This window comes from Leucoraja erinacea, chromosome 9 (genome assembly GCF_028641065.1).
Source record: "Leucoraja erinacea ecotype New England chromosome 9, Leri_hhj_1, whole genome shotgun sequence".
In the NCBI taxonomy this organism is placed as follows: domain Eukaryota; kingdom Metazoa; phylum Chordata; class Chondrichthyes; order Rajiformes; family Rajidae; genus Leucoraja; species Leucoraja erinaceus.
Window position 1 is genome coordinate 521499 of NC_073385.1, and position 23481 is coordinate 544979.

Below are 23481 nucleotides of genomic sequence, written 5' to 3' on the forward strand. Positions count from 1 at the left end.
AAGTTGAAGCACATTTCTAAGGCACAGGCTAACCAGATGAATAAGTGAAGCAAAGTAAATTAAACAACTATCATGCCTCTGTTGTCTCTGGAGAATTGGCAAATTAATCAAGCAAGCTTAGAGATTCCTAACACTCCATTTCTCCAAAACCAAATCGTTCTCTATAATTAAGTGTTAGCGAACTTGTGATACTTCACAAATAACTATAGTATTTATACATCTCATCCCATGGAATAGATAGCCTCCAGTTTATAAATGCCCTATTTAAACATATAGACTGAGGAAATAGATTTGCCGCTGCTACTGAGTTGCAGACAACTGTTCGTTACGCTAAACTCAGGAAGAATCCATTCCAGGTAACACAAAAGGCGCGGCACGGTGGCGTAGTGGTAGAGTTGCAGCCTTTCAGCGCCAAAAGACCCAGGTTCGATCCTGACTACATGTGGAGTTTGTATGTTCTCCCCGTGAGCTGCATGGGTTTCCTCCCACACTCCCAAAGAAGTCCAGTTTTGTAGGCTAATTGGCTTTGGTAAAAATTGTGCATTGTCCCTCGTGTGTGTAGGATACTGTTAATGTGCAGGGATCGCTGGTCGGCGTGGACACGGTGAGCTGAAGGGCCCGTCCCATGCTGCATCGCTTAACTAAACTAAAGTAACCAGTTTGCAAATTATAGAAACATAGAAAATAGATGCAGGAGTAGGCCATTCGGCCCTTCGAGCCTGCACCGCCATTCAATATGATCATGGCTGATCATCCCTCAATATCCTGTACCTGCCTTCTCTCCATACCCCCTGATCCCTTTAGCCACATGGGCCACATCTAACTCACTCTTAAAAATAGCCAATGAACTGGCTTCAACTACAATCTGTGGCAGAGAATTCCAAAGATTCACCACTCTGTGTAAATTTTCTTTTTCTCATCTCAGTCCTAAAAGATTTCCCCCTTATCCTTAAACTGTGACCCCTTGTTCTGGACTTCCCCAACATAGGGAACAATCTTCCTGCATCTAGCCTGTCCAACCCCTTAAGAATTTTGTACGTTTCTATAAGACCCCCCCTCAATCTTCTAAATTCTAGCGGGTACAAGCCGAGTCTATCCAGTCTTTCGTCATGTGAAAGTCCTGACATCCCAGGAATCAGTCTGGTGAACCTTCTCTGTACTCCCTCTATGGCAAGAATGTCCTTCCTCAGATTAGGAGACCAAAACTGTACACAATGCTCCAGGTGTGGTCTCGCCAAGACCCTGTACAACTGCAGTAGAACCTCCCTGCACCTATACTCAAATCCTTTTGCTATGAATGCTAACATACCATTCGCGTTCTTCACTGCCTGCTGCACCTGCATGCCTACTTTCAATGACTGGTGTACCATGACATCCAGGTCTCATTGCATCTCCCCTTTTCCTAATCGGCCACCATTCAGATAATAGTCAACGTTCCTGTTTTTGCTACCAAAGTGGATAACCTCACATTTATCCACATTATACTGCATCTGCCATGCATCTGCCCACTCACCCAGCCTATCCAAGTCACCTTGCAGCCTCCTAGCATCCTCCTCACAGCTAACACTGCCCCCCAGCTTCGTGTCATCCGCAAACTTGGAGATGTTGCATTCAATTCCCTCGTCCAAATCATTAATATATATTGTAAATAGCTGGGGTCCCAGCACTGAGCCTTGCGGTACCCCACTAGTCACTGCCTGCCATTCTGAAAAGGACCCGTTTACTCCTACTCTTTGCTTCCTGTCTGCCAGACAGTTCTCTATCCACATCAATACTGAACCCCCAATACCGTGTGCTTTAAGTTTGTATACTAATCTCTTATGTGGGACCTTGTCGAAAGCCTTCTGAAAGCCCAGATATAACATCCCCTGGTTCTCCCTTATTCACTCTACTAGTTACATCCTCGAGAAGGATGTAACTAGTAAATCCGTAAATCCGTAAATTCGTAAATCCACGCTGACTTTGTCCAATGATTTCACCACCACTTTCCAAATGTGCTGCTATCCCATCTTTAATAACTGACTCTAGCAGTTTCCCCACTACCGATGTTAGACTAACTGGTCTGTAATTCCCTGTTTTCTCTCTCCCTCCCTTTTTAAAAAGTGGGGTTACATTAGCTACCCTCCAATCCTCAGGAACTACTCCAGAATCTAAAGAGTTTTGAAAAATTATCACTAATGCATCCACTATTTCTGGGCTACTTCCTTAAGTATTCTGGGATGCAGCCTATCTGGCCCTGGGGATTTATCGGCCTTTAATCCATTCAATTTACCTAACACCACTTCCCGGCTAACCTGGATTTCACTTATTTCTAGAGACAAGCTGTGCACATCAGAAGCTGTGTCCTTTTTTTAAACTGTATATGGCATTTAAAACCTTGTCTCCAGAAAAATCTTATTTCAAGAGTATCATGCAATACCTAAAATAGGTTTGGGTGAAATGTGTTCATTTCATCTTTATTATTAATAATGGCAAATCCAAATTTAACAGGCTTCTCTGGAGTGGTTACCATCATTGATGATTGTCTAGCCATTCTTTAGGGAGTCTGTGCCTCTGGTGGATCAGGAGACATGTTGATAGTATTTTGATACTGAGATGGCCTAGTTGAAGCACCTGGCAATGATGAACAAAGCCTCAGAGTACTCAGCTTCAAGGCCATCATCAGTAGCAGTGTTTAGATCATCAGGTGAAAGCTTCATGTCTGGATGGGATGGAATGTTAACTGATACTTATTCGTTTTTTGTCAATGTTCTAAATGATGCTGAAATCCAGCTTTGATGCATGTTGAAATTTGAATTAAAAATGAGATGAAGTACCAAACCTGACATGATATTTTAACAAAGAATCTTGATATGATATACAACGCAGAAATTGAGCATTTAATATAAATAGTCTGTGCCAAATAGTTTTTCACTGAGACTTTGCATTGTAATATCGACAGATAGCACAATGGGCTAAGAGTTTGGCTGGCGACCGGAAGGTGGCCGGTTCAAATCCCGCTTGGAGTGCATACTGTCGTTGTGTCCTTGGGCAAGACACTTCACCCACCTTTGCCTGTAATGGAATGTTACGGCGGCAGGCGCGGGCACACCGCGACGCCCTGTGTCTCCCTTTCAAGGGAGATGCTAAAAATGCATTTCGTTGTCTCTGTACTGTACACTGACAATGACAATAAATTGAATCATTTCATTTCATCATTTTACGACTCAAAAATGCTCCATATTGACAGCTAACTAACCATGTTATGTTCATTAATAATTATCAGCATTTCCAGAATTACCTTGGACTCTACCAATGCCATCATATATTGAAGAACAAAGTATCTTCCTCATAACCTTGCAATCCCAAAGGACTTTACAGATAATGGAGTAATTTTGCAATGCAAGTACTGCTGAAACGTAGGAAAATGTAACAATCAACCCCTGACTTCCCTCAAACAGCACGAAAATAAAAATCACAAATGATCTACTTTGTAGTGACGTTAGTTAAGCAAGAAATTCTACTTAGGACACTGGACAACTACATGGCATTGTTGAGGGCAAACAAAGTATCAGTTTTCATGTTTCCTTTGAAAAATGGCCTTTCCTCTTAAACAAAAAATTCTAGGCAGTGTCTAGGACACGGGTCGAGACCTTCTTCAGACTGATGTGGCAGGTTGTTGCGGGGGGAAGAAGAAAGGAAAGCGGATCAGTAGGTTATGGGAGAGCTGGGTTTCCTTTGTCTCACCAAAGACAAATGGACCTCTCCTCCTCTCTCCGAAAACAAATTGACTTCTCCAGTTTCAAGTAGTCCTTACTTTCTCCCTCCTTCCCCTCCCCAGCTCTCCCCCACGGCAGCAACTGTACCGCTACACCCCCTCCCCCACACACAGTTCTCGGTGGGCGGCGCGACTCTCGTCAGCAGCAGCCTCTGCAGTCCGTCTGTCTGTTTATTATTTTTGTCTTGTTTCTATGTCGTTTTTATTTATTTTTTTTTTTGTCGGGGTGTGTGTGTTGTGTGGTGTGTGTGGGGGGGGGGAAACTTTAAAGCGGCCTCCAACTTTGTCGGAACGACCTGGGGCTCCAGTCGTGGAGCTGCGGTCTTACTCACCTTCGTGGAGCTGGCCGAGTCCGAGCGGGTGCAGCTGTGGTGGCGCGCTGCTGCGACCCGACCCCCGGAGACTGCAGCTGCAAGTCTGGCGGACGGCAACACCGGGAGCCCGCGGGTCCCTGGATGGGAGACCGCTTTTCGGGGTTTCCGCGGCGGCGACTTCTCTCGCCCGAGTTGCGGAGAAGTCTGAGCACCTGGAGCAGGGCCTTACATCACCGCCCCGCGCGGCTTGGAATGGCCGCGGGAATTTGCGAGCGCACGCCGGGGCTCTAACACCAAGACCCGGTGCGCGGCCTTGCATCACCCGGCGTGGCTTTAATGGCCGCGGGACAATCACAATCGCCAGCCGGGGGGCTTTGACTTTGACATTTGGCGGGAGTGCAGGGGAGAGATGTTTTTTTTTTTGCCTTCCATCACAGCGATGTGATGGATGTATGTGTAAATTGTGTTGCGTCTCGGGTCTTTTTCGTTTTGTAATGTATGGCTGCAGAAACGACATTTCGTTTGGACCTCAACGGGGTCCAAATGACAAATATATTGTAATGTATATTGTATTGTACACACCCCTCCCCCATCCCGCCCACATACACACCTCCCCTCCCTCCCCACGCTCTCCCCCCCTCCTACACTCCACTCCGACTTCTTGATCAATATTGTCATGCCATCTTGTCCATAACATCATCCCCCTGTCCCACAAAGATGAACAACTCTGTGCATCAAGTTGTTAAAATTATACGTCTTCCTCAGTTCAATATCCTTACATAAGAGATTACTTGTATTCTAATAGATTAAATACAGCCTTCTATTCTTCCCATGTGTTGGAACTTAGCTTTCTTTAATTTGGCTGATACTCTCTTACTTCTCTGTGTCCCATTCCCCTTAGGTTAAACTCTCCTCTCCATTTCCCCGACCTGGATCAGGCGAAATTCTTCGTTTGAATAGGTCTCACATCCCCCTTGTCTCATTACTTTTTGTTCCAATTGTTGAAACATTTAATACCTCATCAATCAAGCTTATTGACCGTCTTTTCTAGCATTTCATAGAAACATAGACATTAGGTGCAGGAGTAGGCCATTCGGCCCTTCGAGCCTGCACCGCCATTCAATATGATCATGGCTGATCATCCAACTCAGTATCCCGTACCTGCCTTCTCTCCATACCCCCTGATCCCCTTAGCCACAAGGGCCACATCTAACTCCCTCTTAAATATAGCCAATGAACTGTGGCCTCGACTACCCTCTGTGTCAGAGAGTTCCAGAGATTCACCACTCTCTGTGTGAAAAAAGTTCTTCTCATCTCGGTTTTAAAGGATTTCCACCTTATCCTTAAGCTGTCAACCCGTCCAAATTAGCGCCTCTGTTTCCCAGGCCGTTCTGCTTGAGGTTTTTTCACTCTTGCCACCTGGGATAAACGAAGTTCTTGCCCTGCTAGGCCGAGTAAACAGCCGACACCACCCCCACCCGCGGCCCACCGGCCTCCCGGTACATGAAGCCCTGGCCTGGAGGAAAGGAATCAGTTCAGGGCGGCCCGGCTTCATTAGATGTCCGCCCGATAAACCCAGTGATAGTGATAGTGATGCCGCCGCCGCCGCCTCGCCGCTCCCCGTGTCCCCGCCGCCGCCTCGCCTCTCCCCGCCGCCTCGCCTCTCCCCGTCTCCCCGCCGCCGCCTCGCCTCTCCCCGTCTCCCCGCCGCCGCCTCGCCTCTCCCCGTCTCCCCGCCGCCGATTTAAAACACAATTTCCGCCATCAACTTACTTTCTCGTGAAATATCGCCTCCATGATGGATAATGGACCATCGTCCTGTGCGGCGTGACCCGCCAAGGTCAAACCTCACAAACCAATCAGCTCCGCACTGGGGACACCGCCGGGGCGACAGGGCGGAGCTCTGCGCTGGGGACACCGGCGGCGGGACGGAGCTCTGCACTGGGGACACCAAGCAAAGATCCGCGATAGGATCTTTGACACCAAGTACCGGAGTTACTCAGCAGGTCAGGCAGCGTGTCTGGAGAAAATGGATGGGCAAGGTTTCCTTTCTGGACCCTTCTCCTTGTCTACAGGGACAACTTGCGGGATGAAAGGGCGGAGCTCTGCCCTGGGGACACAAAGTGCTCGAGTAACTCAGCGGGTCAGGCGCCGCGTGTCTGGAGAACATGGATGGGCCAAGGTTAAAACACTTTCTGGACCCAACTTACTTGTCTACGGGACAACTTGCGGGATGGAAAGGGCCATCGAGCTCTGCCGGCGGGACACAAAGGCTCGAGTAACTCATCGGGTCCAGGGACCGTCCGGGGCGGAGAACATGGATAGGTGTTCTGCGCTGGGGAAACTCAGCGGGGACGGAGGCTGCACTATGGAGCGAAGCAAAGATAGGCATTCGTTTTGGGTCGAAACCCTTATTGTCGTTGACTGATTTGAGGGGAAATGTTGGACGGGAAGAAGAAAGGAAGAGGTGGCCCCAGTGGGCTGAAGGGAGAGCTGAGTAGGGGAGGAGAAAGCAGGGACTACCTGAAATTAGAGAAGTCAATGTTCATACCGCTGGGGTGTAGGCTGCCCAAGCTAAATACGAGGTGCTGCTCCTCCAATTTACGGTGGGCCTCACACAGGACAGACAGGTCAGATTCGGAATGGGAGGGGGGAGTTGAAGTGCTGAGCCACAGGGAGATCAGGTAGGTTATTGCAAACCGAGCGGGAGGTGTTCGGCGAAGCCTACGCTTGGTCTCACCGATGTAGAACAGCTGACATCTAGAGCAGCGGTGCAATAGATGAGGTTGGAGGAGATGCAGGTCAACCTCTGCCGCACCTGGAAAGACTGTTTGGGTCCTTGAATGGAGTCAATGGGGGAGGTAAAGCGACAAGTGTAGCATCTCCTGCAGTTGCAAGGGAAGGTGACTAAAGACTAAAATAGATGGTTTTTTAGCTGCCAAGGGTGGATAAGGGGCTACGGGGAGAGGGCAGGGATATGGACCTAGGTATGGTTAGTATAGTAAGACCTGAGTGATCTCCTGGACAAGTGTCGATCGCCTAGATTGGGGTCGGAGAGGAATTTCCCGGATTTTTTTCCCGAATTGGACCTGGATTTTTATCCGGTTTTTTGCCTCCCCCAGGAGATCACGAGGTTCTTGGGGGGGAGAGGGGTGATAGCGGTATAAAGGGGAGGGTAGTGTCTTGTGTTCTGTGTCTTGTGTCTACTGTTTGTGGGTAAGTGTGTCTGTTTAGTGTTCAGCCATGAGCGAATGGCGGTGCGGGCTCGATGGACCTGGTGGTCTGCTCTCGCACCTACTTTCTATGTTTCTATGTTTCTAAGGTGCCCAGAGAGGGGGTGGTTCGGGTGGGAAGGGACAAATTGACCAGGGAGTTACAGAGGGAGCAGTCTCTGCAGAAAGCAGACAGGGGAGTAGGTGGGAAGATGTGGCAAGTGGTGGGATCACGTTGGAGGTGGCAAAAATGTTGGAGGATTATTTGTTATGTGATGGCTGGTAGGGTGGAAGGTGAGGACAAGGGGGACTCTGTCCTTGTTACGAGTGGGGGGGGGGGATGGGGAGTGAGAGCCTCACCTGCTGAGTTTCTCCAGCATTTTTGTCTACCTTCGATTTTCCAGCATCTGCAGTTCCTTCTTAAACATGGATAGGTGTTCTCCTCCTTCTCCACTGGGGACACTGCCTAGATGAGAAAGCATAGCTCTGCAATGGGGACAATGCCGGGGTTGAGAAGGTGGAGCTCTGCACTGGGGACACTGCCGGGATGAGAGTATGGCTTAGCAGCTGTTGATGCGAGGGCGAAGGTCTGCAATGGGAACTGTGGCAGCAATGACCGAGTCGAGTTCTGCATCGAAGACAGGTGAGTGTTTTTTTGATAGGCCTATGATTGAACAAAGGCCAGAGATGAAAAAAACACCAGAAAGGTGTGAGATGAGGATAGATGTATGGATTGTGAAGTTAGAGTAAGGAATATAGGTGGAAGGAATGGGCGAGTCAAATGTGTTTTATTGTCATATGCCCCGAAACAGAACGTTTGTGGGGATATTTGAATCCCATGTGGGGATATTTGAATCCTCCTATCTTTGGTAACCAATCTCCAGTGTTCATACCCTTATGTTCTAAGCCATTCAAACACAATAGGCGGTACGGACCATCAGTTTCCATGCCAGTGATGTGAGGGTGGATCTCTGCACTGGCGCCACGCCACCATTGATGAGCAGGCGTGCCTCGACCCTGGGGGCACTAATAGTGATAAACCAAAAAGCAAATAAGCTATTCACAGGACCTCTTACATAAACATTGTCCGATGAACATTTTATTTACACATTCAATGTTTCTTTCTAAAACAAAACATGGCAGTTTCTTAACTCTGACAGAGTATGTCCAAAAACTGTAGTTGAATCAGAAAGTAGCTTCTGACCTACTGCTTGAAAAGCAATTGAACAGATCTCATCTAATTGAGACACATGAGATTGGAGATGCTGAAATCTTGAGCAAAATACAAAGTGCCAGAGGAATTCAGCAGGTCGGGCAGCATCTGAGGTGGGAATGTATAAAGCCCGTTTACTGAGCAAACCTAAGGGGAAATTGGCTTCATCTTAGCAGTGGAATGCCACATCAAGTTTTGCTTTATATAACCCCTCACTATCCAACCATAGGACTATAAATATTGAAAATGGCATGAGGGTTTTCAAAGGTTCTCATAGTCATACAGTGTGGAAACAGGCCCTTCGGCCCAACTCACCCAATAATGTCCCAGCTACGCTAGTCCCACTTGCCTGCGCTTGGTCCATGTCCCTACAAACCTGTCCTATCCATGTACCTGTCCAACTGTTTCTTAAACGATGGGATAATCTCAGCCTCAACAACCTCCTCTGGCAGTTTGTTCCATACACCCACCACCCTTTGTGTGAAAAAGTTACCCCTCAGATTTCTATTAAATCTTTTCCCCTTCACCTTGAACCTACGTCTTCTGGTCCTCAATTCCCCTACTCTGGGCAAAAGACTCTGTGCATCTACCCGATCTATTCCTCTCATGATTTTGTATACCTCGATAAGATCTCCCCTCATCCTCCTGTGCTCCATGGAATAAAGACCCAGTTTTCTCAACCATCCCTGTAACTCCTAGTCCTGGCACCATCCTCGTAAATCTTTTCTGAACCTTTTCAAGCTTGACAATATCTTTCCTATATCCCAGAACTGAACACAATATTCGAAATGTGGTCTCACCAATGTCTTATACAACTGCAATATGAACTTCCAACTTCTATACTCAATACCCTGACTGATGAAGGCCAAAGTGCCAAAAGCTTTTTTGACCACCTTATCTACCAGCAACTCGACCGTCAAGGAACCATGCACCTGTACTCCTAGATCCCTCTGCTCTACAACACAACCCAGAGGCCTACCATTTACTGTGTAGGACCTGCCCATGTTCGACGTTCCAAAATGCAACACCTCACACTTCTCTGTATTAAATTCAATCAACCATTCCTCGGCCCACCTGGCCAATCGATCCAGATCCTGCTGCAATCGTTCACAACCATATTCACTATCTGCAAAACCATTAACTTGTATCATCAGCAAACTTGCTAATCTTGCACTGTATGTTCTCATCCAAATCATTGATATAAAATTGTCTCAAAACTATTTAAAAAAAAGTTATCAACTTTTCAAGTAAAAACCAGTATCTTATAAAGGGGAGGGAATCACATTCCATTCAAGGATTAAAAAAAAATTATTTACAGGATATAGCTCAAACCCCCCTCCAAATTTTCCTCTACCAATCCAATAATCGAACAGCACTAAAACAAACCGAAAAAGATTAGTATCCATAAATTTCCAATGAAATTACTCTTCAGCTCACATAACCAGTCTGTTAAATTGTGCAAAAAAAGCCAAAGGATTACAGATACAAGAATAATAGTACAATGTTCGTGGTAGATGATTTTGATCTGACGTCAATCCATTACAAGTGACAACTTGATTAGTACTGGTGTCAGGGGTTTTGGGGAGAAGGCAGGAGAATGGGGTTGAGGGCAAGAGATAGATCAGCCATGATTAAATGGCAGAGGAGATTTGATGGGTCAAATGGCCTAATTCTGCTCCTATCACTTAGTCAATAAATATTTTACAAGAAACATTCATTTATTTAGGCACACGCTTAATCAAAAACAATATTACATGTAAAACTCCTGTCCTTTCAGAACAAAATAATTTACAATAGAAAACAAAAAAATCCTCAAGAGTGAAGAGAATATGCTGCAAAGTTACTCAACACACAGGCAATGCATTGGATCTGCTCAAACACTGCCAATCAAATTTCACTACTACATTAAATGTCAGCTATATTAAAAAATATTATTAACAGTTTAAAATGGATAAATGCCCTTATGAGACATTATCAAGTATACGGCATCACTAGCACTCTAATCATTTGGAATTATTAAAATGGTTCTATGTTCCCTAGCCAATTACCCTGCAATAGAATAAAAAGCACAATCTGTCTGCTGCTGTTATTTAACATTTGTTATTGTGAAAATAAAACGTTAAAAATATCATATTTATCAAGTTATATGCATCAGTTTGTGCATATCCAATTTAATGAAATATTCCCTTAAATTTTATACTCCTGAGGAAAGTTCTGTCAAATGTGAATTTTAAGCTAATTATCATTTGCTACATGCAGATAGCTATTTCTTGTGATAGATCAGAATACAAACGAAACAACACTTGCATTTTTCATATAATATTTAATTTAATTCTTAATTGAAAGTCCATCGAGAATAAAACTGTTGTGGTGATTCTTTTTAATGTTCTTTTCTGCAACAAAGCATTTGAATCACTTCCATGTAGTTTCTTCACCTGGTTTCAATTCCCTAAAAGGGAAAGATAACAATTTAAATATGCAGCTCATGGATAGAAGTAGATAGGTATTACATGTATTTTTTATATACTCTTAAAATCTTAACTTTATAACATTGCCAAAATTGGTAGAATAAGTTTATTCTTCCAGTTGTGGCAATTAGTTATAAAACTCAAGAGATTACCATTCTTCTCAATGACCATGTTGACACTTTTAAATATCTTTTTATGTTCTCCAGTGATGCTGCCTGATCCGCTGAGCTACTACAACACTTTGTCTATTTTGCAAATCAGCACCTGCAAATCCTGGTTTCTACAAATTAGTCCCACTGGACAGTTAATTCTTGATTATTTCCAATCATATCCAAGCATTTTCAAAGTTAGTACTGAATCTGCTTCCAAGGTCCTTTCAATAATGCATTTCAGATCAGAACAACTTGCTGAGTAAAACATGATTCTTATCAATCATCTCACTGACAAATTTTGTTTGTTAATTATCCTAAAACCATGTACTCTGATCAGAAATCCCCCTACTAATGGCAAAAACTTTGCCATTCTTCAAAATCCTGATAGATTTTGACCGTTTTCCAAAAGGTCACGGAATGTCATTGGTTTGGAGAACAATCTCAACCTCAGCAATCTTTCTGCAATGATGAGTTACATTATTTCTGGTACTGCTGCACCTTAAGATCTTAATATATTTTCTGAAAATGTACAATACTGAATGATTAGATTGTTTATCTTTTCCTCACACTCTTCCCTGTGCAGGGAAATGTAACATAAACCATTAAAACATTATATATTTCATAGTTGGATTAAATAAACTTATTCAAAATGTCATTGATCTATTCAATCAGGGAAAGACTAACACTGAAACCTTTACAAAAATGTGATCAATTCTCAAACGACACTGCAACCACCCAAATTAATTACTAATAAGAAAAAAACTGAGTGTGTAGTAACGCAGCAGGTCAGGCAGCATCCCGGAAGAACATGGAGAGGTGACGTTTTGGGTCGGGACTCTTCTCCAGTCTGAAGAAGGGTCCTGCCCCGAAACACACCTATCTATGTCCTCCAGGGGTGCTACGTAACTTGCTGAGTTACTCTAGCACTTTGTGTCTTGCAAGAACATATTAGTAACTAGACTAAGTGTTCACACGGCCCCAACGCAATATTCCACCTCTCCATCAATTCCAATATTGGTGGCCAGTGGGGGGAGCTTTCTAGAGCGCTAGTATGGGTATTGTGGGCAGAAGGGACTGGTTTCCAGAGGGCTAGTATGGACATTGAAGGCCTAATGGATTCTTGAGGTGACAGCTCAGTCACTCAAGCCTGATGTGCTGGCAGATCACTCACGGCTGGTGGGCGAGTTGACACGGCTATTCCTTGAAATTCCATTTCAAGCAGGGTGCAAGGACCATCAAATTCAAATGCAGTTTCCTACCACTTCAAGCAAGGTGCAAGGCCACCGAATTCAAGTGCAGTTTCATACCACTTCAAGCAGGGTGCAGGGCCACCAAACTCAAGTGCAGTTTCCTACCACTTCAAGCAGGGTGCAGGGCCACCAAACTCAAGTGCAGTTTCCTACCACTTCAAGCAGGGTGCAGGGCCACCAAACTCAAGTGCAGTTTCCTACCACTTCAAGCAGGGCGCAGGGCCACCAAACTCAAGTGCAGTTTCATGCCACTTCAAGTCAAGAGTCAAGAGTCAATTTAATTGTCATTTGGACCCCTTGAGGTCCAAACGAAATGCTGTTTCTGCAGCCATACATTACAAACAAATAGACCCCAGACACAACATAATTTTCATTTTACATAAACATCCATCACATTGCTGTGATGGAAGGCAAAAAAAAAAACTTATCTCTCCACTGCACCCCCCCCCCCCCCCCCCCCCCCCCCCCCCGATGACAGAGTCAAAGTCAAAGTCAAAGCCCCCGGCTGGCGATGGCGATTGTCCCGCGGCCATTAAAGCCACGCCGGGTGGTGCGAGGTCGCACACCGGGTCTTGATGTTGGAGCCCCCGGCGTGCGCTCGCAGAGTCCCGCGGCCATTCCAAGCCGCGCGGGGCAGTGATGTTAGGCCCCGCTCCAGGAGCTCTTCGACCCCGCAACTCGGGCGGGAGAAGTCGCCGTTGCAGGAGCCCTGAAAAGCGGTCTCCCTCCAGGGACCCGCGGGCTCCCGGTGCCGCCGTCCGCAGACCCGCAGTTGCAGCCTCCGAAGCAGCAGCAGCAGCAGCAGCAGCAGCGCTCCACCACCGCTCCACCCGCTCTGGACTCGGCCAGCTCCGCGACGGTGAGGTGAGTCGGCACCAGAGTCCCCGGCTTCTTCTGTTGGAGGCCGCTCCTCATTGCAGCCCCAACGACAACGGAGACCCGACAAGAAAAGGTCGGGTCTCCAGTGCAGGGAGAGATTTAAAAGATTTACCCCCTCCCTCCTACCCCCCCACACACACACCCCAACAAAAAATAACAAAAACTACATATAAACATAGACAAAAAATAATAAAAACGCGGACGGGCTGCAGAGGCCGCTGCTGACGAAAAGTCGCGCCGCCAATTTGGTTCAAGCAGGATGCAAGGCCACCAAATGCCAGTGTTGTTTAATGCCATTTCAAGCAGGGTGCAAGGCCACTAAATTCAAGTGCCGTTTCATACCACTTCAAGCAGGGTGTAAGACAACCAAATTGAAGTGAAGTTTCATACCATTTCAAAGGGTGCAAGGCCACCAAATTGAAGTGCAGTTTCATACCATTTCAAGCAGGGTGCAAGGCCACCAAATTGAAGTGCAGTTTCATACCATTTCATACAGGGTGCAAGGCCACCACATTGAAATGCAGTTTCATACCATTTCAAGCAAGGTGAAACCACCATAAAACTACACAAAACACAACATAAATACCACACTCACAGTTCAGTAGACATTCAGTGTGTTCAGTTGATTCACAACTCACAGTCGGGACCTCTCCCTCCCCCATCTTGCAGACTGAGCCACACGCACACTTCCAGGTTTTATAATCCCTCCCCCCCCTTCCACTGGAAGGGGCGTGGCATTCATGGCATGATTGACAGGAAATAAATTCTCAACATTTTTTAAAACACTAATAACATTTTTATTTTTCATCGATGGGAAAAATCCTCTTGACCTGCGCAGCAGAGGCGGACTCCGAGTAAGATGGCCAAAATTCACAGCCGTGAGTGGCAGCGTTTTTTCAAAAATCATGAAACAGAAAAATAGTAAGTGGTCAAGATCTTACTATTAGTAATATAGATAATTCTTACTAACTGGTGGTTTCAAAATGCAAAACATACACTCACCGTTTGAACAATAAGCTTTTGTTTCTGAATGCAGTGAGCTTTTCATCATTCATTCTATCTAGATAACATCCCAGCACAAAACCCAGGGGGACGAGGATATTGTACCAGTGATCACGCACAAAACCTACCAGGTTCATTATGCTGAAAGGAGGAAAACAAAACAAAATGAATGTTGGTACAAATAAGATAATGAGATTCTCCTTTTAACCCTGTACATTATGAAAATAATTTCATACACAATTTCTACTCACAACAAGCAAAACAATCCAGCTAGCGCTCTTGAGAGTAAAATTACTATGCACAAGTTAGGAATGTTACAAAATGTTGAGATTTTAAAAATCAAGCCTGTAATTTATCCCATCAGATAAAGCATAAAAAACTTTAATATTTACCTAATTCACTTTCATATCTTCAGTATTAAAAAAAATGATGGTCATTTTCATACTAGGAAATTAGCATCTTGTTCCCTATTGTTTTGTATTGTTAACTCAAAAGCTGCGATCAAGGACAAGCCTTGTCACAAGGGCCGTTTTACACAGACACACATACAGATCTGTCATGGCTGCCGCCATGTTTAATATGGCGGTGCCTACAATCCGATCTGTATGTACTGTGGAAGCTTTTAGTTAGATTTTTAGCATGAAAATAGTGTTCACTGATAGACAATTACACAATACGGATAATGTTCATGTTGCCGATATCGGGGCCTAATTAACTTATTTCGCATCATTAGCTTCAAATTAAATTACACCAAAAACTAGATAAGATGTTAAGTAAACGTCCTAACATTTTGTTTTAGCGTGAACTTGTGATCCGTGATTTTGAAGGCCTTGAATTTGAGCCCTGACTTTCAAATCCAGCGATTCAATAGATCAGCAATGTGTTGAAAAAAAAAAAAACCCACGAACGGATGACGTAGGAACATAGAAAATAGGTGCAGGAGGCCATTCGGCCCTTCGAGCCAAGACAGAACGGGGTTTCCTCTACATCATAAGCTTGTTTTAAGAGGAAATCCATCCCTGACAACAATGAAAAAACTGCAGTTTACGCAAACCCCCCCCCCCATCCCTCCCCTACAGCCTCTCGAGTCCCGCGCACAGCAGTCGGCAGATCTGGCACGCTACTGATGGCAGGGATTGTAACAACGCTACACAAGTGTGATATAATTCTCAATTATTATGGAAAAGTAATGAAACAAGAATGTCAGGTAGAAATGAAAGAATAGTGTTATTGAAACAAGGTTTTTATTGATGTGTAGCATGCAGTTTATAACTGCAACATTAAAAATATTTACATACTGCACTGTGGCTTAGAGGTCCAGCAACCCAGGTGCTGACTGTGTGGAATTTGACCATTCTTGCTGTAACTCTGTGGGTACACCAGGTGCTCCTATTTTATCTCACATTCCAGAGGCATGAGGGGAAGGAGGGGTCAGAATGATGGCAACAAAATGGCAAATAAAAAGAGGATAGGAGGATAAATAGAGAAAGTTAGGGTGAAGGTCTATGAGACATAGATAATTATTGATGAGTTTGGATTTAATTTGTATGGAGGGGCAAGTTTATACATTTAAAATATATTCCAACTTATCAAATGAAATGTTTAATGAATTGTCCCCACTTCCCTAGAAGGATCATTTAATTAAAAAAAGGCCAAAACATCACAGTGACTTGGAAATCTAGGGGGGAAGAGGGGGAGAAGAGGGGGAGAGGAGAGAGAGGAGAAGAGGAGAGGGAGAGAGAGGAGGAAAGAGGGCTGAGAAAAGAGAAACAAGGACTCGGGGATGGGACAGACACAAAGTGCTGCGGAAAACTCAGCAAGTCAGGCAACATCTCTGGAAAAAAAGAATGGGTGACATTGCGGGTCCGTTGTGATCATGGCTGATCGTCCCCTTTCAATAACCCGTGCCTGCCAGTGAATTGGCGTCCACTGCCTTTCAATAACCCGTGCCTGCCTTCTCCCCATATCCCTTGACCCCACTAGCCCCTAGGGCTCTATCTAACTCTCTCTTTAATCCATTCAGAGATTTGGCCTCCACTGCCTTCTGTGGCAGGGAATTCCATAAATTCGCAACTCTCTGGGTGAAAAAGTTTCTCACCTCAGTCATAAATGACCTCCCCTTTATTCTAAGGGGAGGTCCCTGGACATTGGGAACATTTTTCCTGCATCTAGCTTGTCCAGTCCTTTTATAATTTTATATGTTTCTCATCCCCCCTCATCCTTCTAAACTCCAGTGAATACAAGCCTAGTCTTTTCAATCTTTCCTCATATGACAGTCCCGCCATCCCAGGGATCGATCTCGTGAACCTACGCTGCACTGCCTCAATCACAAGGATGTCCTTACTCAAATTAGGAGACCAAAACTGTACACAAAACTCCAGGTGCGGTCTCACCAGGGCCCTGTACAACAGCAGTAGGACCTCCTTGCTCCAATACTCAAATGCTCTCGCAATGAAGGCCAACATGCCATTAGATTGATTCACTGCCTGCTGTACCTGCACGTTTACTTTCAGTGACTGATGTACGAGGACACACAGGTCTCGCTTCACCGCCCCTTTTCCTCACTCTGTCAGTGGAGGTGGCCCAGGACAGAAAGGTCATGTGGGGATGGGAAGATGAGTTGGCAACAAGGAGCAGGTGTCGCCTTGATGCAGGTCCTGTCCCGGTATCAGCGCCGTCCCCACTCTCACTCTGACCTTCAGCGGCGCCGCCAAGCAGCAGCCACAGGCCACAGGGCGAGGGCGAGGGCGAGGCTCAGTGAGTCACGCCGGCGCTGGGAGAGCGTGGTCGGGCGGGGAGGGGGTCAGGTCCTGTCCTGTCCTCTGCTCTACTCTCCCCGCCGGCCCGGCCCGGCCCCGGAGCGCAGGTCGCGATCACACTTCACTCACCTGCCCAAACCGCCGCTCTCCACCCACCCACCCACAACGCGGGTCCGCTACTGGTTCCGGGGCAAAGGGCAGCAGGCTCTACCACCCACTACGTTACCATGGAGATGGGGGGGGGGGGGGGGGGGGGGGTGATGAACATAAAGTCCCAGGTGGAACAATGACATTCTTGCAGCAACACAACAAGATGTGTAAACACAATAATAAACGACAAACTAGTTCAGTGTGTGGTATATATATACACACACACACACACACATACTTTCATATGTATACATATGTGCACACACACATAAAACAATAATAGTGCAAAAAGGCAAAATCAATTTACAGTGTACTATGTTGCCATATCTTTGGTGCTGCTGCAAGTAAGAACTAGACAATACAATAACCGAAACAAAAGTTCAGTGTGTGTGTATGTATGTATATATATATATATATATATATACATACATATATACACACACACACAATCGGACAATATCAGATAAATATGAAGTTATGTATTGACACACCATGTTACTGGCATTAATTTGAGGTTTACGTCTGGGAAGTAAATGTTTCAGGCGAGTAAGGTCAGGAATGAGGATGTTTGGCTGATGGGGGGGATGGAATGGAATGGAATGGTGCCGCCCGTTACCCTCTGACCCGGTGCCTCGTCGGCGGAAGATGGCGGCAAGGCGTGCGCTCTGACTGCAGCCGCTCGCTGCTCGGGCCTCTCCAACCCCTCCCGGCCCAGCCCGGCCCAGTCCAGGCCCAGCCCAGTACAACCAGGCCCAGCCCAGCCCGGTACAACCAGGCCCAGCCCAGCCCGGTACAAGCCCGGCCCAGTACAACCAGGCCCAGCCCAGCCCGGTACCCAGCCCAGCCCGACCCAGTCCAGTCCACCCGGGCCCAGCCCAGCCCGATACAACCAGGCCCAGCCCAGCCCGGTACAACCAGGCCCGGTACAAGCCCAGCCCGGTACAACCAGGCCCAGCCCGGCCCAGCCTAGTCCAGCCCGGCCAGGCCCGGTACGTTCACCGCAACCAGTCGCCGTCTCTTCATTCAGCCCCGCTCCGTGTTTCGAGGCCCGGCCCTGGGATATCAAGGGATAGGATGGGGGGGAGGGAAGGTGAAGGGAGCCGCGAATTTCTCAAACTCTTCTCAGGCGATAAAATGCAGCTGTTGGTGACGTTAGGTTTAGGTTTATTATTATTATTATTGTCGCCTGTACTGAGGTAAAGCGGAAAACTTTATTTTGCATGCTATCTAATCAGATGCATGCATAGGTAAAGTCAAACGTCAGTACAATAGATGGTTTGAAGGGGAATAGAGTGCAGTATTTGCAAAAGGGCACAAAGTGCTGGAGTAACTCGGCAGGCCAGACAGCATCTCTGAAGAACATTTCAGGTTGAGATCGTTCTTCAGTCACCTATCCATGTTCTCCAGAGATGCTGCCTGACCTGCTGAGTTAATCCACCACTGTCCATTTGTGTATTAATCATCATCTACAGTTCCTTGTTTCTACATTTGGAGTGCAGAATATAGTTATCAGCATTGTCGCGCATCAGTTTCATAGATAGGCTGTCGATATATAGGAAACGCTACAACCAATTGCCATCCAGTAGATAGTGACCAGATCACTCTGATGGAAAATTGTTGGATTAATATCCTTCCACCAACTCCCTTTGAAGTTATTTGAAGGGGGGTTTTAGGACCTCAATTTAACTTGCCACTTGAAAGATTCGGGTCATGCAGGAGAGTCTTTAGAAAGGGAGCAGTTGATGAGTTTTCAGAGTTAGTTTAGTTTTAGTTTAGAGATATAGTGTGGAAACAGGCCCAGAGAGCCCATACTGACCAGCGATCCCCACCCTAATTCTAGTCTATAAACATTTCAAGTGAACAATTTACTTACAAAAACCAAAGTGCTGGAGGATATCAGCAGATCAGGCAGCATCTGTGGTAAAAAATGGTCAGATGATGCGTCTTCATACTGATGGAGTTGAAGGAGAAAGCTGAAAAAGTGGGAGTGGGCAAAGTCTGGCAAGTGATAGGTGGGTACTAGTGAGGGGGGAACAAGATGATTGGCAGATGGATGGAGTAAGTGACAAAGCTTGCAAGACTTTGTTTCCCTCCTACCTCTTTTTTCCTTTTTTTTCACCCACTCCATTAGTCCATAAGACGAGTCCCAACCTGAAGCTGTGCCTCCACAGATGCTGCCTGATCCATGAATTTCTCCAGCACTTTGTGTTTTGATCAGCATTTGCATTTTGTTTACTCAAGATTCCAGCATCCACAATTGTGTCCAATTCTTGTGTCCAATTGATTTACATTATTTTATTCTATTTCAGCAATGTAAAGTTCTACTTTTACATATTGGTGTACTTTTTAATTTTGCCAGAGGTCTGCGCATATTTGAAAAACAACAATGACGTCTATCATAAAGCTGACTGCCATTTCTGGAGTACAGGAGGAATCTGCCCTCTGTTATTTGCTGCAGGTGGATGAATTCCGCTTTCTGCTTGATTGTGGCTGGGATGAAAGCTTTTCCATGGACATCATAGATTCACTGAAAAAGTAAGTGATAACAACTGACAGATGAAGGCAAGATTGACATTGAAGGAAATCAAATAGAAGTTTCAAGAATTGGAGGAGTGCAGAGATGTTGGAAGCTGGTGAAGCTGGCAAAAGTTACAAATATGCTGACGAATAAGGCTGTGCAAGGATTTAATGGAAATTTTAAATACATAGAAACATAGAAATTAGGTGCAGGAGTACATAGAACATAGGGCAGTAACACACTGGAACAGGCCCTTCAGGTCATAATATTTGTTGGACATGATGCTGAGACCAGCCTTATCTGATTGCACATCATACTGATAGATAATTGATTGGTAAGGGTGTCCAAGGTTATGGGGAGAAGGCAGGAAAATGACTTGAGAAAGAAAAATAGATCAGCCTCAATTAAATGGCGAAGTAGACTCGAAGGGCTCAATGGCCTAATTCTGCTCCTATATCTTCTGGTCATATGATCAATATCCCTCCATTCCCAGCCTATCCAAGTGCTTATCCAAAAGTGTCTTAAATGCCACTACCGTATCTGTCTCCTCCACCACCCCTAGCACTACGTTAATAGGTTCTGACTATCTACCTTAATCGGTTCTTAATGCTTACCCTCTAAGTTGGCAAATTTTATGTAGATGGATAAAAGTAACTTGGTTCAGGTTAGAAATTGTTGTAGTGTTGACATACTGAACTTTATGGAGGATCTTTGAACCTGTTGCTTCATTCAATCAGATCTTTGACTATCTTCTATTTCAATACTAATGTTGTGCCCTTGTGGCAGTGGGCAGGTGCTATAGACCTGCACGGGAAGGTAGACACTCCCGCCCCACGAGTCTCGGGCAGATGGGGCTCGTCAGCCCAGGCTTGCATCCGACAAACTAGGATGCATCACCCGTGATTAGTCATGACCGAGGGGGGCCTACTACTGTTGTGCCCTATTTAGTTTAATTTAGTTTATTAATGTCACCTATACTGAAGTACAGTGAAAAACGTTTGTTGCGTGCAATCCAGTCAAAGAAAATACTACACATTACAATCAAGCCCTATACACAGATAAACGGTACGGAATATAGTGCAAGGGAAAATCCAATTAATGAGTGTTCAAAATTCTCCAATGAGATAGATGGGAGGTCAGGGCCGCACTCCACTGATGAGATGACCGTTCAGTTGCCTGGTAAACGCTGAGAAGAAATTCTCCCTGAATCTGGAGGTATGCGTTTTAAACTTCTGTTAGCACTTGCCTAATGGGAGAGGAGAAAAGGAGTGAGACTGGACCTTGATTATGCTGGAGGCCTTGCTGAAGCAGCATGACATGTTGACGGAGTCAATGGAAGGAAGATTACTTTGCATGAGTGTCTGGACTATGTCCATAACTCTCTGTAGTTTTTTGTGGACTTGGATGAAGCTGTTCCTAGACCATGTTGTGATGTATCCCTATAAAATGCTTTCAATGGCGCATCAGTAGAAGTTAGTGAGAGTTGCTGGGGACATGCTGAACATCCCAACCGCGTATTCTTTGCAAAAATCTTATCTATATAATTGTTGAATATTAATGACTAAGCCTCCACAGGCCTCTTGGGTAGAAAATTCCAAAGAATTATCATTTTAGTCCAAATGTTTGAAGTCTTATTTTGAGACCATGATTCTTAATTCTTGATCTCTTGGCGCGAGGCTCGATGCTGGGACCCCAGTTATTTACAATATATTTAGACGAGGGAATTAAATGGGATATCTGCAAGTTTGCGGATGACACAAAGCTGGGTGGCAGTGTGAGCTGCGAGGAGGATGCTATGAGGCTGCAAGGTGACTTGGTTAGGTGAGTGGGCAGATGCATGGCAGATGCAGTATTATGTGGATAAATGTGAGATTATCCACTTTGGTGGGAAGAACAGGATGGAAGATTGTTATCTGAATTGTGTCAGATTAGGAAAAGGATGGGTGCAACAAGACCAGGGTGTGCTTGTACATCAGTTTCTATAATACAAATTAGTCTGAAATTTATTGTAAGTAATGACCATCACATTAAATTCCTTTGTCTCACTTCGCACCATTAATACAATCGCTATAATGGATGGGCAGAAGATATGTAGTTTGGGTTGTCAATAATCTGCCCAGGGAGGGGGAATAAAGTTGATGGCTGGAGACAGTGTTTGGGGTGAAACCCAAAGACCATGGAGGAATATGAAGTTCATTAATTTGTCAATGGATACAGATAATATGGTACACAGGAAAGATGAAGTGAACTGAGCTGGGATAAAACCAACCATGTGTATGAAGGAACTGCAGATGATTTGATTCAATAAAGTCAACCATGATTTTGGCCTTGTACCTGAATGGCCTTGTTCTAGACACTATAATGATGGGGGAATATGGTACCTGATTAAAGAAATATTGGATACCCTATCCAAAAGCTACTTTTTGGCATGTCTGTTATTTATTGACAATTCATCATGATTTCTGTGTTTATACTCTGTACAAAAACTCTTTCTGTAAGAAGTTAAAAATGAACAAGATCACCCCAGAAGATCAATTATTTTCATCCCTCTATATTAATAACAAAGCACTAATTTGCATGTTCAATAGCACAATGTTTTTGCATCTATAATCTTGCTTGCCCGTCTAATATAAATATTTATCACTTTAAAATTAGTACATTTTTCAGTGTTTCTGTTTTAAAGTTGCTTTTGAACTATCCAAGGACCTTTTATTACCGCTGTATGGGGTGAGACTGCATCTCTGGAGTATTGTAGACAGTTTCGCTTTCTCTATCCACAAAATGATATATTTACTGTGGAGGCAGTGCAGTGAAGATTCATTAGACAGTTCCAGGGTAGCAGGTATATCCTATGAAGAAAGATTGAATAGACTCGGTCTCTATATTTTATACTGTAGTTAAGAAGATTGTAGGTTTGAAATTTCTTAAAGGGTCTGCCAGGCTAGTTGCAGGGAGGACATTTCCCCTGATGGAGGAGTCAGAGACTGGGGGGTATTTTGAGAATTAGGGGTTAGCTATTCAAGACTGAGAAGATATGAAATTTCTTGCCTCAGATGGCAAGCCTTTTGAATTCTTCACCCCAGATAATTGTAGAAGCTCAATTGTCATCTTAATTTGAAACAAAGATCAATAGATCATGAAGGGAATCAAGGGATTTGAGGCTTTGCTGAAAAGTGCCATTGTGCAAAATTGGTCACAATCTTGATGTGTGGCTGAGCAGTCGCATGTCTCGTGTGGCCTTAAACCATTTTTATTTCCATGTTCTTATTTCCGTTCACGTCCTGTGGAATTCCCTGCCACAGAGGGCAGTGGAGGCCAAATCACTGGATGGATTTAAGAGGGAGTTAGATAGAGCTCTAGGGGCTAGTGGAATCAAGGGATATGGGGAGAAGGCAGGACGGGTTATTGATTGGGGATGATCAGCCATGATCACAATGAATGGCGGTGCTGGCTCGAAGGGCTGAATGGCCTCCTCCTGCACCTATTTTCTATGTTTCTATGTTCTGACAATTTATTTTCTTGGCTTCTTCTGAGGTCTCTAAATTGTGTTGATTTTATCTGCATTGTTTAATGTCCTCAACCAGCTTAAAAGTAATTCCTAAACTTTTAGAATTTATAGTTCAACATACGTAAAATTTTGCTGCTGTATCCAGCACAATATTAATTATGAAACTGCAAGTCATGAGCTTTAAATCATAAATATTGCCTAAACCATTTTGTGTATTTTTGATTTCTTTTTATTTGGAGATTGAGTTCTGTACCTAAGCACTGAAACACTGGGTCAGAGATTAAATGGATGTCAGATCC

The 23481-nt window shown here is 44.9% G+C and overlaps 3 protein-coding genes across 9 annotated transcripts in view; 1 reads left to right on the forward strand and 2 right to left on the reverse strand.

Annotated features, from left to right (window-relative positions):
* Positions 1-5993, reverse strand: part of atxn3 (ataxin 3) — a 113731-nt gene extending 107738 nt beyond the window's left edge. For 4 of the 7 annotated variants that reach the window (XR_008723968.1, XM_055640058.1, XM_055640054.1 and 1 more), the window contains exon 1: positions 5845-5993. Coding sequence is in view for 4 of the 7 variants with exons in the window: in XM_055640054.1 (XP_055496029.1) it covers positions 5845-5868 (24 nt within the window). In the remaining 3 variants the exon portion in view is untranslated. Of the gene's footprint in view, positions 1-3280; positions 3383-5844 lie in introns of those variants that run through there. The other 3 variants (XM_055640059.1, XM_055640055.1, XM_055640056.1) reach the window with 2 other exon arrangements.
* Positions 5994-10804: 4811 nt separating this feature from the next.
* LOC129699957 (NADH dehydrogenase [ubiquinone] 1 beta subcomplex subunit 1-like) lies at positions 10805-17241 on the reverse strand. Its single transcript, XM_055640062.1, has 3 exons — positions 17136-17241; positions 14248-14388; positions 10805-10945 (listed from the first exon to the last, which is right to left on the reverse strand). Exons 2-3 carry the CDS (start codon positions 14382-14384, stop codon positions 10909-10911), a joined length of 174 nt encoding a protein of 57 aa, XP_055496037.1. The 5' UTR covers positions 14385-14388; positions 17136-17241; the 3' UTR covers positions 10805-10908.
* Positions 17242-18030: 789 nt separating this feature from the next.
* cpsf2 (cleavage and polyadenylation specific factor 2) overlaps positions 18031-23481 on the forward strand; it is a 32083-nt gene continuing 26632 nt past the window's right edge. The window contains exons 1-2 of the mRNA XM_055640061.1: positions 18031-18145; positions 19516-19691. Of these exons, the coding sequence (XP_055496036.1) occupies positions 19543-19691 (149 nt within the window). The 5' untranslated portion in view covers positions 18031-18145; positions 19516-19542. The remainder of the gene's footprint in view (positions 18146-19515; positions 19692-23481) is intronic.